This window comes from Mytilus californianus, unplaced genomic scaffold, assembly GCF_021869535.1.
Source record: "Mytilus californianus isolate M0D057914Y unplaced genomic scaffold, xbMytCali1.0.p SCAF_3, whole genome shotgun sequence".
NCBI classification, from domain to species: Eukaryota; Metazoa; Mollusca; class Bivalvia; order Mytilida; family Mytilidae; genus Mytilus; species Mytilus californianus.
Window position 1 is genome coordinate 110,498,697 of NW_026262679.1, and position 15,894 is coordinate 110,514,590.

Consider the following 15,894-nt stretch of genomic DNA (forward strand, 5'->3'; position numbering starts at 1 on the left):
TCTTTCTTGTTGGTTAAACTAAAGCCCATGTTTGTTTCGTTTTATGCAATACACCGACCATGTCGTAAATATGAAATATGAATATCGTCACGTTATAAATATTCATGATCTTTTTAACGATTGTTTTATTAATTAAACTGTAATATGATCATAAACAAAGTGAAAGGATGAATATTTGATACACAATCAATCATTTTATTTCCTTGATTCTTACCTTCCTGTTCAATTATCATTTTGTAAAGCTTTGTGGTCAATAGTCATTCAATTATTTCTGTTCGGAAGACGACTGGTTTCAAAATCTGGTATCTTAGTGTTATCTTTCATCTGAGGTTGGTAACGCAGAAACATTTCTTGGTACGGAAATCTCATCTGTGTTAAATCTAGCTGCGGAACCGTAGCTCTTATGGTCCTTATTCTATTTTGGATAATTTGCGGACTCCAATCGAACATCATTACAATCTTCACAACCATCACATAGACAAATGTTAGAATCTTAGAATCTGTTTCCTCAGCAAAATATCTTGGCCTTACTCTCCAATTTGTTAGACTGAAAATCGACTCAACACACAACCAATATCACCGCAAATGCAATTTAAAGCCTTGGTTTACTTAAAAGAAACCTGAAAACATCTATCACAAATATTAAGTAACTTAAAAGTTGCAGAAATATCCATATCACTTGTCAGTCCAAAACTAGAGTATGAGGGGCTTTCGAGACTCCACGGCCACGTCCTCCATAGGATTTTTGATTCAGCCATGCTGGATCTATGCAATCACTCTGTTTTTGGAGATGGTGCAGAATACTAAGTTGAAGACATATCATGAAACTAATTATGTGTTTTTATGACTTGCAGAAACTTTATACACCATTTTAATCATCAACTTGCAACTTTTGACATGTTATTTGCCCTTAAATTAAGAAAATATTGGTCGAATAGTGACTTTATTTTAGATATACACTTGCATATAGTTCCTTTCTAAATCAAAATTTATAATAATTTACTATTTATGAATTAATGTGAAAAAATAATATACATCAATTTAATCAATTGATAAGAATTTTGAAAGTATTTTTTTAGTATCTTATGCCTGTGTAAGTTATTGAAGAAAATTTGGGTCACTCAAGATGTGTATTGATATATCCAAGTTGATTCCCACACTTTATTTTGAAATGCTATTACTCCAATTCTTCCTTTATTGATACTATACCAGTATGATGATCAACTCATGATTTTCAAACAATTACACTCAAAGGTGTAAGTAGTAATTGGAATCAACTCCAGTCTTAATTCCCCACAGTTAATTAATATCTCATGACCTGTTACATAATTAAATAGACACAATATATTACACACCTAACTGAATACACAAATTATTGACCTCAATAGTAAACCTACAAATGTATTATTTATTTTGATGTACACTACATTGAAATATTCTGTCAATTTTGTGTGTTAGCTAGCTGAATGATTAATCAAATGTGGGTTTTTTCAAATAAAAGACAAAAAATATAAAAATATGTAAAATAAAATGCAAGCAAATTTTATTTCACTTGTAAAATCAGTGTCATTATCATCATAATCAAGTTCTTTTTTTATAATGAATTTCTTTTTATTTGCACATGAACACATTTATCAAGTTCTAATTAACTAGTTACAATTATCAGAAATTTGGTTGAAACAATAAACTAAAATTGCATAACTCTTCCCTGAGCATATTCTGCAATAAAATTTATTTGTTTGTTCTCCATTCATTATATTGCTATTTAACAATAAATGGAAATACGTGTATCTCAGCATTAGGTATTTGTACATTAAAATTTGAATACAGGAAATGTATTTTTTCTAAATGAAGAATGAACAACAATTTAGATAAAAAATAGTTATTATAAATTTTTGTTGTTGAGAAAGTGCATTACCAACCTCTTTCTGGAAATTATTAAGCCAATTATTATAAATGGCATATAAAAAGATATATCATTTGTTTGAAAATTTCCCTTTTCATTCTTGTCAAAACCATTAAATTGCAAATATTTATAAAAAAAAATCTGACAGTGTCTAGAATTGAAATATCAATATAAATATTTGCATCAATATTGCAAAATTCCCTATCATTTGACAATAACATAAAACATTTACAGTAAGATTATCGAAATGAAAAGAGGAAAAAAATATTGAAAAAAGAATGGTCAGAAAGAATATCAGACTAGCTATCAATATGGCTGGATCACAACATCGACAATTCTTTGATTTGACCATACCGCCACATCGTCCACAGGACGTATCATCAATACTTTAAGAATTTATTCCATTGTGGTTAAAAAATATAAATTAATAATACAACAAGTATTATTAAATGATATGAGCAAATCAGCCCTAATACGGATAAATCAGCATGTGCAATACTGAAAACGTACCACTGTCGATATAAATCAAAAGTTAATATTGCTTTTCGAACAGGGCCAATACGAAAAAAAACAGGGCCAATACGGAAAAAAGCCGTATTGGCCCATGGGCTAATACAGGACGTTCACTTCCGGTTTCAATTTTCTTACGCCATTAATTAACTTTGGTGGTATCATAATGCATAAAAACATTTGTATTATATTTTTTAAATTAAAATCATAAAATAAACAGGTTAAATGATGTGCAATGTTTTGTAATGTCTTAAAGTCTTGAAACGGAAAAAACAAGGCCAATATGGAAAAAAGCCGTATTGGCCCATGGGCTAATACGGGTCGTTCACTTCCGGTTTTTAATTTTCTTATAATCATTTATTAAAAGTGTTATGAACTGGCTGTTTCTGTATTGGCCCTGTTATAGATTCTCGATCAGCTGTATTGGCCCTCGACTCTTCGAGTCTCAGGTCCAATACAGCTAACCTCGAATCTAGAACAGGGCCAATACAGAAACAGCGAGTTAATAACACTATATTATAAACTTTCATAGTCATAACATAAGTATGATTTTGTAGTATTATGTACAATTTCTTGACAAAAGCATAATTAATACTTGTGTTCATCAAAGAAATTATAATAAGCAATTCACAATCTTCTTAAATGTCAAAATTAATCGTTATCTGATTACTTAGTTTGATATTTCAAAACTAAACTTATTGTTTTAACTATGACAGAAATTAATCTCCCATTATGGATATTCATTTTTATTTGTCTTATTTTTTCAGTTTGTTTTACGCAAGGTATTAAAGATCCGTTAAGATGATAATAATAATGTAATTACAGCACAATACATTTACAAGTTATATGATAACCATCTACATGTATATATCACAATTCTTTATAGATGAAATTTATTTCCGAAAAAGAAACCACAGACGACGCGTCTTCACAACGTATGGACGATGTTGTCCCACGGCCGATACATCTCTTCAAAGTATGGCCAATACATCCTATGGAGGTTGCGCCAGTATGGACGCCGCGTCCTGCATCATATGAGGGTTGTAGTGGGGTATCTTCATGACGAATAATTTTTTACCAAACAACGTTAACAGTAATTTTTGGTGTGTGACAGTAAAATGTACTTTTTCTTTAGGATGATAAAAAAATCTACTGATTTTGACGAATCATGGTAAATCATTTCCAAAAATAACGGTAACGGTTAATTATTTGAGACCTCTGACTAAATCACGATAAGGATATTTTGACGAATCACGATAACACTTTAACCAATTTGAAGCTAATGGTAGTCGAAAATGACCGTATGATACCTAACGGTGAAGGGCATGCTTGCTCAGTTTGGAACCCCCACACTGCTCATATGCATTTTCACAATGAGTCCACCATTTAACTCTATGTTTTTTCTTCTTATCATAAAAGACACAGCAAGACATAAATTTAAAAAAAAAGGGTGAAACCAGTACATTTTGAAACAAAGATATTTTTAAAATACATAGTCTAGAAATTTTAAAGCCTGTTTTCACTATGAACGACTTGCATTTTAATTGATTTTCTTTTATTCTTGTACAGTTTACTTACAGATGATGAAATGGTTTGAAAAGCCAGTGTGATGCTGATATGACCTAATGAAAAGGACTTTGACAGGACAGTAATATGTGGCAGGACATTCCAGATACATGGTTGTTAGAAATTTTCCAGTATTTAAAGTTTCAAGACCTAGTAAACATTACTGCAGTCTGCAAGAAATGGCAGCGTGTGGCTTTAGATGAAACTTTATGGAGGAAGTTAATGAGGAGAACATATAATATCAAAAGTATATAAACTTTTACTTCACATTTAAATGCTGGTTTTTGTTTTACCTGCTATGAATGATGCATTGGGGAGACATAGTTTTGACTTTTCAGATATCACTGGCAGAAAATAGGTCCATTACAGAATAAATACATGAAATGCTTCTGATACATAATTGATACGTTTTATTCTCTTGCATCAGCATCCATACAATTCAAATGCATTCAATATATGATGCACGGTCTCCTGAGTCATGGGCCAGTGACATCATCGAAATTGAAGTGCAAGTATAAGGTTTTCTGTTTGACATGCATTAAGTCTAAGTGAGGATCTGCGTCCTAAGTCATGCAAAGCTTCAGTGAATTTGGAATTTATAGTTCAGAAGTATGTATGGCAGACCATTGATGTTTAGTATCCTGCTGCAGTAGAATTTGTTCAAGAAGGATGCAAGGCCACATCCCTTAGTCACACTTCAGTCATTTTGCAATTTTTGCCATACCCAAAATAAGTTGTTTTCAGCTTGGAGTGTGTTTATGAAGAAATACTAGATTATTTATATTAGGGTTGCTGTTGCAATAACATTCCCTCATTTCTATTTCAAGAAGACATTTTGGCCTGCACCTCCAAAGTATGCATCAGTGACTAACATTTTTCATGGTCCAGCATTCCAGATGTTTAAATGTTTTGTTAATGGTGATGTTGAAGTACTAGCAATAAAGTCTATTGAGTAGACCATTGAATTTTTTTAAATTTTCTTATATTCTTAAGTATTAAGATACACAAACCTGTAAATCTTTTGCAAGGATATTGTTTATTTCCTTAATTTTTGTCTAAAACATAGCTTTCAAAGGCTTCTATCCTTTGACTTTTTCGCACTATTATGAGCTCTTCTAAGACTGTCCATCATTCACTAATTTTTAAGGAAAACCCCATGGAAAATCTTTTATTCAAATGTTTCATTTCCATAAGTTTGAGGTGAAACATGGCTTTCAGAGAAAAAATTTAATTCTGAAAGGTCAACTTATTCTAAATGGCCACATCTTTTATACTCCTCCAGCCAAGAATTCTGAAGTGTGCAGAGCCTTCCAGGATATTCTATAGTTAATCTTATTGCTTTTTGCAGTTGTGCAGTGAACAGTCAAAATTAGTCTCAGAAATACCTGATACATGTATACAGTGTGTGTACTGGGTTCATGAAGAAAGCAATGATTTTAAGAATTGAATTTCCTGTATTTCAGATACAGAACTAGCTCCTGGTAAAGACTCCTGGTACAGTGAGTACAAACGATTTTATTATCACACACCAGCAATTGAAAGTGAAGTGCTCACAGATCACACTGACGAAGTACTAGATGTAGCATTTTCTCATAATGGAAAATATGTGTGTACTACTTCAAAAGACTGCACTGTCAAGGTGAGATAAATGTGTGTAAAATATACCGAGTGCTTAAAGGAATGCAACTTATTCCAAGCCCCCATTTGGTGCCTTTTTAAGTACAAATTACAAAAATGTTCTTTCAATGCACATATATTCCTGAAACATTTGGATACATGTTACTTAGCATTCCTGAAACATTTGGCTACATGTTACTTAGCATTCCTGAAACATTTGGCTACATGTTACTTAGCATTCCTGAAACATTTGGCTACATGTTACTTAGCATTCCTGAAACGTTTGGCTACATGTTACTTAGCATTCCTAAAACATTTGGCAATATGTTACTTAAACAGGTTGCTTTCAATGTACATTGACTTTTTTTCAGTTCAAAAACTTGATAAGACCCTTGGGATCCATGACAAAAAAAATTACCCAAAGGATTCATTGCCTTGTCATACAGAAGATAACAAAATTATCTGTTAAGACTTTTTTTCTCACAACACAATTAGTTTTTTGTCGAGCCTACTACTTCTTTCGCAGAAAGCTCGACATAGGGATAGTGATCCGGCGGCGGCCACGGCAGCGTTAACTACTTAAAAGCTTTATATATCAGTAGGTGGAAGACCTGGATGCTTCATACTTTGTATATAGATGCCTCATGTTATGAAGTTTCTGTCTGTCATATGTCCAGTAATATTGTCCATGACCTCATTTTCATGGTTCAGTGACTACTTGAAAAAAAGTTAAGATTTTTTGTAATGTTAATTTCTCTCTTATTGTGAGTAATAGGATAACTATATTTAGTATGTGCGTACCTTGCAAGGTCACCATGCCTGTCAGACAGTTTTCATCTGACTTCGACCTCATTTCATGGATCAGTGAACCAGATTAAGTTTTGTTGTCAAGTCCATATCTCAGATACTATAAGCAATAGGTCTACTATATTTGGTGTATGGAATGATTGTAAGGTGTACATGTCCAACTGGCAGGTGACATCTGACCTTGACCTCATTTTTATGGTTCAGTGGTTGAAGTGTTTTTGTGTTTTGGTCTTTTTTTCTTATACTATACGCAATAGGTCAACTATATTTGGTGTATTGAAATATTTTACGATGTATATGTCAGTCTGGCAGGTTTTATTTGACCTTGACCTCATTTTTACGGTTCATTGCTCAGTGTTAAGTTTTGTGTTTTGGTCTGTTTTTCTAAAGCTATAAGTAACAGGTCAACCATATTTGGTGTATGGAATATGATTATAAGGTGTATAAGTCTGTCTGGCAGGTATCATCTGACCTTGACCTCATTTTCATGGTTCATTGGTCAATGTTAAGTTTTCATGGCTAAATTTGTTTCTTAGATACTATAAGTAATAGGTCAACTATATTTAATACATAGATTAATTGTAAGGTGTACCTGTCTGTCTGGCATGGTTCATCTGACCTTGACCTCTTTTTCAAGGTTCAATGGCCATGTTAAGTTTTCCTGGTCAATTTTGTTTCTTAGAAACTATTAGCAATAGGTCAACTTTATTTGGTGTATGGAATGATTGTTAGGTGTACATGTATTTCCAGTTTAGTTTATCTGACCTTGACCTCATTTTCTTGGATCATGTTAAGTTTATGTGATACTTGTAGTAAAGCTTTATATTTAGAACTATCAACATAAAATCAATGGTCAGTAAAGAAAGTAGGCGAGACATTTCAGCGTGTGCACTCTTGTCATTAAGATATATTTATAGAATAAGTAATATAATTCAAGACTTCAAATATATAAAAATATTCAACAAGGAAAGTATTAACTATCAACACATTTATTCACAAATGTGCATATTGTTGTTCAGTCACAAGTTGAATATTTTTCGATATTTCTATTCTTGCATTAGTTATCCTTTTCTTACTTTATAATGAAAATAAAGTAGAAAATGCAAAGACCAATATTTTTTCTATGCATACTAAATTTGTGTGTCTTGACAACATCTATTATTGTATAACATAGGACGGGTGAAATTATTGGATTATTTCATAAGGAAATCACAATATTTCGTTGCAATCAAACTTTATTGATATATCAACAATATATATACTTAACAACAAAAGAAAAGCACCATCTCCATTAATTTCTTTGGAATAAAATGATTCATATAACTTTTTAAAAGGTTATCAAAATGAGTGAAAATTTTGACATAATATTTTTGTAGTAATAAACTTCAAATTCTGTTAAAATGATGTTTTTTTTAGCTTGGACATTTTACTTTATTTTTTCAAGGTATGGGAAATTGGGTTTCCAACAAAGCTGAAGTATTCAGCAGATTTAAAAGAAATGTTAGAATGGAGTTTAACACAATATGCTGTTTTTAACAAAACAGATGATTATTTATTGGTGTGTGGTGTAAATATCAGTGGACCCTTCTACAGCGAGTTCTTCATGGGACATGGAGCCATCTTTGACATGACACAAGGTATGCTAGATATGATCAGTTCTTTTTAAAATTTCTAAAGGAGATAATTTTCCATTTTTATGCCCCCGCCATAGCGGAGGGGGCATTAAGTTTTACCCTTGTCTGTCTGTACATACGTACGTACATCCCAAAATTGGTTTCCGTTCTCTAATTTAAGTTTGCCTCAACCAAATGTTATGAAACTTATACACAATGCTTATTACCACCAAATACAGATCATGTTTGAATTTTGGTAGGGTCACTCTTACCATTCTAGAGTTATGGCCCTTTATAAATGGTAAAATTGCAAAATTTTTAGTTTCCGTTCTCTAACTTAAGTTGCCTCAACCAAATGTTATGAAACTTATACACAATGCTTTTTACCACGAAACACAGATCAAGTTGAATTTTGGTAGCGTCACTTTAATCATTATCGAGTTGTGCCCCTTTATAAATCGAAAAATTGCAAAATTTTTAGTTTCCGTTCTGCAACTTAAGTTTGCCCCAACCAAACATTATGAAACCTATACACAATAGTTATTACCTTAAAACTCAGATTAAGTACAAATTTGGGTAGCGTCACTTTTATCGTTCTTGAGTTATGTCCCTTTATAATGTTGTATGCAAGAAGGGGCATCATCTGTTTCCATGTGGACACATTCTCCATTTATTTTTTTCTAAAAGTATGAATTTATCTACAGTTACCTGAATTATACAGAGAAGAAATTGTTTTAAATGTTATTGCACTTATTGTTTTTCATTGGTTGCCACTTTAAAGAATCCATAAAGAAACATAACTAAGTCATTCTTTTGTTTTTTTCTGCATTGAAATTCTGTACAAATTTACTCAGGGCATTGCACATGATCATGTCTGTCTGTTCTTTATTCTATGCAAGGATATTATCTGAAAGAGTATTTTAGGAATTCTATTTCTCATGACCTTGACTCAATCTTGACTCAATTTCATATATGGTGAATTGAAGTTAAAGCTTGTAATTTATTTAAATATTCTAAGAGAAACATCAAATTATACTTTAGAATCAGATTTGATATTTGTCCAACTTAGGAGACAGCTTTTTTAAAATGAAGTGAGAATCACAAAGACTCATTTTCCACATTCCTCTAAATTTGAACATGAGGTTGAAATGTTTCACTTATAATGAAAGAATCTATAATAATGACATTTTTAAATGTATTTCTCTAACAATGATCATTCGTTTCGATTTCACTATACACATACAAAGTCACAGCACACATTCTTTTGGATTTCATTATACAAAGTCACAGCACTCATTCTTTGGGATTTCACTATTCAAAGTCACAGTACTCATTCTTTTGGATTTCTCTATACAAAGTCACAGCGCTCATTCTTTTGGATTTCACTGTACAAAGTCACAGAACTCAATCTTTGGGATTTCACATTTCACTATTCAAAGTCCCGGCACTAATTCTGTTAGATTTCACTATACAAAGTCACAGCATTCATTCTTTTAGATTTCACTGTACAAAGTCACAGCACTCATTCTTTTGGATTTCACTATACAAAGTCTTGGCACTCATTCTTTGGGATTTCACTGTACAAAGTCACAGCACTCATTCTGATATTTGTTCTCCATTTTCTATAGTTTCACTTGTTTTTTTTTTGCAGATTTCACTATAATTAGAGTGATGGGTATGAACCCACCACATCTTTTTGCTGATTGGGCAGATACAGAAGTTTGTGTAGGTGGATATGCCACAAATCATGATCATCTTACGATTAATTCATTCAAGGTAGGGTATTAGGTGTAACACCACTTATTTCATGCCAGGTCAGAAAGAACATACCAGAAAGTAGTACATGTTTAAAACAAGATAGTTCCTTTCAAAATATGTAGAATATTTAGCTAATTTTGGTATCAAATAAAAGCTGAATGACTGGTCATTATTGAATAATTTTGAATAATAAAATAAATGCATTAAATTTAAAAAGGAGGGTACATTTTGCCTGTTTCTCAGATCGGAATTACCTGCCTTGGTACCTCCTCAGCTCTGGAAACCAGTGCCCTCTTACATGCAATCAAAGGTATGTTAATTTTTTCAGCACAATACAAACTAAGGTAGTGCTTTGACATTAAATGGCTGTCACTTTACTTGAACTTTAGATAAAAGAGCTATGAATGCTTGAATAGAAGAATTTAACATAGAAAGCAATGAGGCCAAGAATTAGTGGCATACGTTTATTATCAATGCATTATTATGCATAATTAATTGCACAACAGGTTAACTGCTATCAAATGCTAACTGAAATTAAATTGAACTTTGTATGTCTTTGTGCCAAAATGATTGTACGTTAGGAATATTTTAAAAACTATTAAAAGTTAAAAAAGCAGGCAGTTTTTAGGCAGTTCTTACACTTTTGAAGAATATAAAGCAGTTTCCTTTCTGTTTTACCTAACTTTCAACACTATAATTAGTATTGAAGTAGCTACTATGAAAGGGAGATAATTCAAAATAAATGTTTACTTATTTTAAAATATTGCTAACATAGGTAGTCTATGACATGCTCTACTAGCATGACTCGCTGGGACTGTGTGTCCAATGAAATTTAAATGATATCCTTAATTTTAAAGCAAAATTTGTTGTTTAAAGAAAATACCTCAGCTATGGTATGCATGTTAGAATTACAACCAATGCTTTTGTGAAATTATTTCAATGTTATTCTGATAGTTTTCAAATTTGATATGACCAACAATACTGATTTTTTAATGCAGCTGGTTACTATGAATAAATTAAAAATCACATCCTATGCAAGTTAAAAAGATATCTTTGTACAACTAAGTTAAGTGCTGAAAAAGACCAGCTTCATCCCACAACATGTGCCTGTCACAAGTCAGGAACCTGGTCACATGATGCCTTAAGTCATATAGTCAAAGCTTATATCATGCTGATCTTTCTATCACTGATATAGTCAAATATCAAGTATGTCACAAGGATAAAAAAAAATCAGCCTATTTTGAATGATTGAACTAATAAAGGGCTAAATGTGAAAAAAACATTATCAGCCAAATTCACTTCGCAAGTTATATCTTGTTTGCAACACTTTAAGTGAGAAACATCCCATTGATATTATAAATTGATTGTAATACTTTTTCACAGGTTCCGGATAAAAGGAATAGAAGGAATATTGAAACAGTAACGACTCCAAACCCTCAGGAGATATTAGATAATACAGATGGAAATAGACTGTGTACATTTTATGCGGATTGCAATCATACTATGAACCTAATGGTAGCTAATGTTCCCATCAAACCAAAACCTCTGATGCCAAAATGTGATATAAATAGAAACGCAAATTCTGTGATATACAACAGAGATAGAAATAATGGTGATACGTGCATTAAATACTTGATTTTTGTGGCAGGTGTTCATGATTGTATAATTTTACATGAGTTAAAGAATGTAAAAACAACAAAAGATTTTGATGAAGCCAATGCTGTACGACCTTTCAGCTATGATGTCATTCGCAGACCTGGACAGTACATATCTGGTATGAAATTGTCACATGACCACAGGTAAGACAATTTGTTTTTGTTTTGCCTTTGAGGATGACTATTGGTGAATCTTAAATGTTAGTTTCAGATGGCTTTTCAGTCTGGTTTTCAAAAATGAATCATGATGTGCTGTAATTTTGTCGTCTGTCTGGCTTTTGGCTCTAATTGAGGTGTAAAATGAAAATTAATACGAGATTGAAAGAACAGAAATAATAAATCAAGCAAAAGAGAATGTAATGTACTTAAAATATGTCCAGTATTTAAGTTAAATTCTAAATGCTGTTTGTTTATGTTGTTGGCACAGTTGGATTTGATTAATCTGAGTAAAACTCTCAATCTACTTGTCCTAAAATTAAATTACATTTTAGAAGGAATATCCAAGTTTAATTTAATGAATTTAAAAAATAATGTTTTTTTACAAAAAATAATACAAAGACTACATAAAATGATAGGTAATTTTAATTTGGGACGGTAATATTGTTGATTTATGTCCACAATGTTTATAACACAATATGATTATTTTCTAAGTCACAATCTGGCTAGGAATCAGGTTGTGGTAAAATTCATAAGAAAAAACTTTGCATAGGAAAAGTGCACTGATACTCCGTTCAGTGTTCTAAAATTCATATGTCTTGCATATAGGTAGGGCAAGAGAAAAACTACCAGGGAATGTGAAAAAAAAGTCAAGGAATTGAAAGTAAGAAATTTTAAATTTAGAATATTTATCTTATTAAGTGAATTTTAATAATAGAAATAACTCAGATAATTTTAGAATTAAAAATTTTTACTCTCTAATGCTTTTTTAGTATTATAAAAATATTTTAATATTATTATTTCAGGTATTTATATTTTAATTTTCGTGAAGCAGTCAAAGAAGAGGAAAATGAAGAATGGGAAGACTATCTACACTTAAAAGAAAATCTACAAGTAAATGTTATAGACCTGCAGACAAAACAGATAATACCTGATATTGTGTATGAGGGCCACAAAGGATTTTCAGAATACCCAGCATGGTACATCTGTCTGGATACATCCGATGATATTGTGGCAAGGTTAGGATAAACAAAGTTATAAATTTGTCTCCCTTTATTTGTATGAGAGACTACTACTAGGGGAGTGTTTAACAGCCTCGACTACCCATGAGGGACTCTCAGAGTTTGAACAGGTTGAACAAAGAGAAAAATCTACACCTAATAAAGTTTGAGAGAGAAATTTAATGATCAAAATTATTATTTTTTTATACTGTACAGTTTTGTATTTCAATAAACTTAAAGAAGTTACTAATTAATTTACAATGTTGAATCTGACAGTGTTGACAAATGACTCATCCTGATTGGCTGTTAAAATTTTTTATAAATACACAATTAACTTAGCATCATAACATTTCATTAGTGGTAACTATATCCTGTGCATTCAAATTAGGAAACATAATAGTAGTTTGATATTCTTATATTTCCATGATGTAAAATTACTTACAATTGGAATTTTTTTCCAGTGGAAGTGAAGAAGCAAAAGCCTACCTATGGGATAAATATTACAGATGTTTGATAACAACCTTACAACATAAAGAGGGGGTGGTTAATGGTTTAGAGTTTAACCCTAAAGATTGTGAGACAATGGTGACGTCTGGTGATGACCAAACAATTAGAATATGGAGGTCAAGAAATAGGATGAAGTCATTACAACCAGTTGATTTTTCATAATTATAAAAATGAGATTTAAATTAAGAGATTAAAGAACAGGATTAGTTAAACATGTAGTGACATTGATTAGCCAGATAAAGAGCAGACAAGACTTTGTATTAGAGAATGTGATCATAGTGTTGAAAAGCTACAGTGATTGAAACTTCTGGTTTTTTAATTCCAGGTGTTGAAGGTGCTTACTGTGTTTGGATCTTTATCTCCTGGTAAAAAATTCGAACATTTCAGTTCTTCTTTTTAAACTGTAAGTGTTGGAATGAATTATTTGATCACATTTTTAACTTCTGGCCATTTAGAATCTTGACAAGTAGAATTGAATTGACTATTTTCCAAACGGAACTAAATTTACAAATCTCCTCTAGGAGTCTTTAAATCTCCTAGATAAACTGGAATTAAAACACAGGTTAAGTTTAATTGGATGAGATATATTTATGAACACTACATTATAACTTGAGATTTAAAGAGGTTTTGGATCTGATAGCAAATGGTGGTGCTTTAGATATATTTCTTCTTTTTTTTTCGCCTTGACAGTGTCAAAAAGCGAGACTTAGGTATGCATTTTCCATTGGCGTGGGCGGCGACTTCAACAATGTATTAGTTTGTGATTAGGTCAATTTATGGGGAACTACTAGTGGTAGGTCATTGATATTTGGTACGCAGTTGTATAAGCATTGACACATCTCATTTCCATGGAGATTATTTGGTCTCGCCCCCTCAGTCATGGTCTATTGACTTTGAAACGTTTTGCTTTCTTTAGAAGTATTAGTTTGTGATTAGGTCAGTTTATGGGGAATCACTTCTGGTAGGTCAATGATATTTGGTATGCAGTTGTGTTAGCATTGGCACCTCTCATTTTCAGGGAGATTATTTGGCCAGCCCCCTCAGTCATGAACTATTGACTCTGAAACTTTTGCTTAGTTAACATGTATTTGTTTGCGACTAGGTCAGTTTAAGGGGGACCACTAGTGGTAGGTCAATGGTATTTGGTTTTTAGATGTATTAGCTCAAAGGTAAAACTGATCTTTTCGTTGGCTTTGAAGTGGATAACTAGATTTAATTTATGGATGATTAAAGTTACTGCAGCCTTTCACCTTGTCTGTCAGTTCGTCTAACAAATATTTCTGTTACATGTTTTGTAGGTACTACTGAACAAAATGAATTCATATTTGGTGAACAATATCAAAATTAAACAATATGGCATTTTTGCCTGGTTAGAGATTCAGGCTTCTAGGAGCCTCTGTTTTCCATTGATTCCACATATCAAAATATTTCAACATCATTTTAGTTGCTTTTATTGGTTTTTACATGTGTTGACCTTTTAATGTCAGAATATAACATACAAGAGTTGTTTTAAGTCACATCAAGTTAAAAGGTTAGCTTTTATATGATTTATAAATTGATGACAGAGGGACAGCTTGTATGTAAGTACATCTTGAATGATTTTAATACATTAGAACATTTATATAAATGTATGGTTGTACATTATTATTGTAATGTCAACCAAGTTAGATAGATTCAGATTGTTTATTAATATTAATTGAATGCTATTTGTGATTTTATTTCAAGGAATGTTGTTGAAGAACATTTGTTTTTAGTTATGAATGTTTGTTAATTAATTTATTATTAAACAGTATAATAGTATGCTATACTGGAAATAATGACAGGTTAACTTGTTATATAAATCTTCATATATCAGAGGGTATTAAAAGAAGCTACACAGTCCATATTTTATATAAAGATGGATTATGGTCTGAAACTTCCATTTGCCATATTTCAGTTGTCCTTGACAACATTTTCATAGTTCATGAACCCATAAAATTAATGTTGTTTTATTGATGAGATTATTCTGAGAATGAATATCAAGACCAACAATATTTACTTTATATATAATTAATCTGTAAATGCTTCAATTAGTGTCCATATCAGTATTACACTTGGAACTTAACCTTGACCTCATATTCATTGTAGGCTGAATCTTAAATGCAGTCCTCTTTTGTGAATAAACCAGTTTCTATTAAATTACCAGATCCTCTTGTTTAGAGTCAGAATCAAAAAAAATTATTTTTGTTCAAAAATAAGTTAAAAACCTTTCCGTTTTTATTATCTTGCCATGACAGAGTCAAAAAGCGAGACATAGATATGCTGTTTCCGTTAGTGTTGGCGTCAAAATTGTATTAGTTTGTGATTAGGTCAGTTTATGGGAAACCACCAGTTGTAGGTCAATGATATTTGGATTACAGTTGTATTAGCATTGGCACATCTCATTTCCTTGGAAATTATTTGGCCCCAACCCCTCAGTCATTGTCTATTGACTTTGAAACTTTTGTTTAGTTAACATGTATTAGTTTGTGATTAGGTTAGTTTATGGGGAACCACTAGTGGTAGGTCAATGATATTTTGTATGCAGTTGTATTAACATTGGCACATCTCATTTTCATGGAGATTATTTTACCCCATCCCCTCAGTCATGGTTCATTGACTTTGAAACTTTTGCTTAGTTTACATATATTGGTTTGTAATTATGTCAGTTTATGTGGAACCACTAGTGGTAGATCAATGATATTTGATATGCAGTTGTATTAGCATTGGAACATCTCATTTTCAGAGATTATTTGACCTGCCCCTTCAGTCATAGTCTA

At 31.8% G+C, this 15,894-nt stretch overlaps 1 protein-coding gene across 5 annotated transcripts; it reads left to right on the forward strand.

Moving 5' to 3' along the window:
* The first annotated feature begins 265 nt into the window (after positions 1 to 265).
* On the forward strand, positions 266 to 15,274 carry LOC127735777 (F-box/WD repeat-containing protein 5-like). 5 transcript variants are annotated; one of them, XM_052246087.1, is made up of 8 exons: positions 266 to 329; positions 3,986 to 4,229; positions 5,446 to 5,621; positions 7,851 to 8,043; positions 9,671 to 9,795; positions 11,161 to 11,576; positions 12,395 to 12,607; positions 13,051 to 15,274. In XM_052246087.1, exons 2-8 carry the CDS (start codon positions 4,070 to 4,072, stop codon positions 13,256 to 13,258), a joined length of 1,491 nt encoding a protein of 496 aa, XP_052102047.1. In that variant the 5' UTR covers positions 266 to 329; positions 3,986 to 4,069; the 3' UTR covers positions 13,259 to 15,274. The 5 variants fall into 5 exon arrangements, with proteins under 5 accessions (XP_052102047.1, XP_052102049.1, XP_052102045.1 ...); XM_052246089.1 differs by having other exon boundaries at positions 270 to 329; positions 3,997 to 4,229; XM_052246085.1 differs by having other exon boundaries at positions 278 to 354.
* The last annotated feature ends 620 nt before the right edge of the window (positions 15,275 to 15,894 follow it).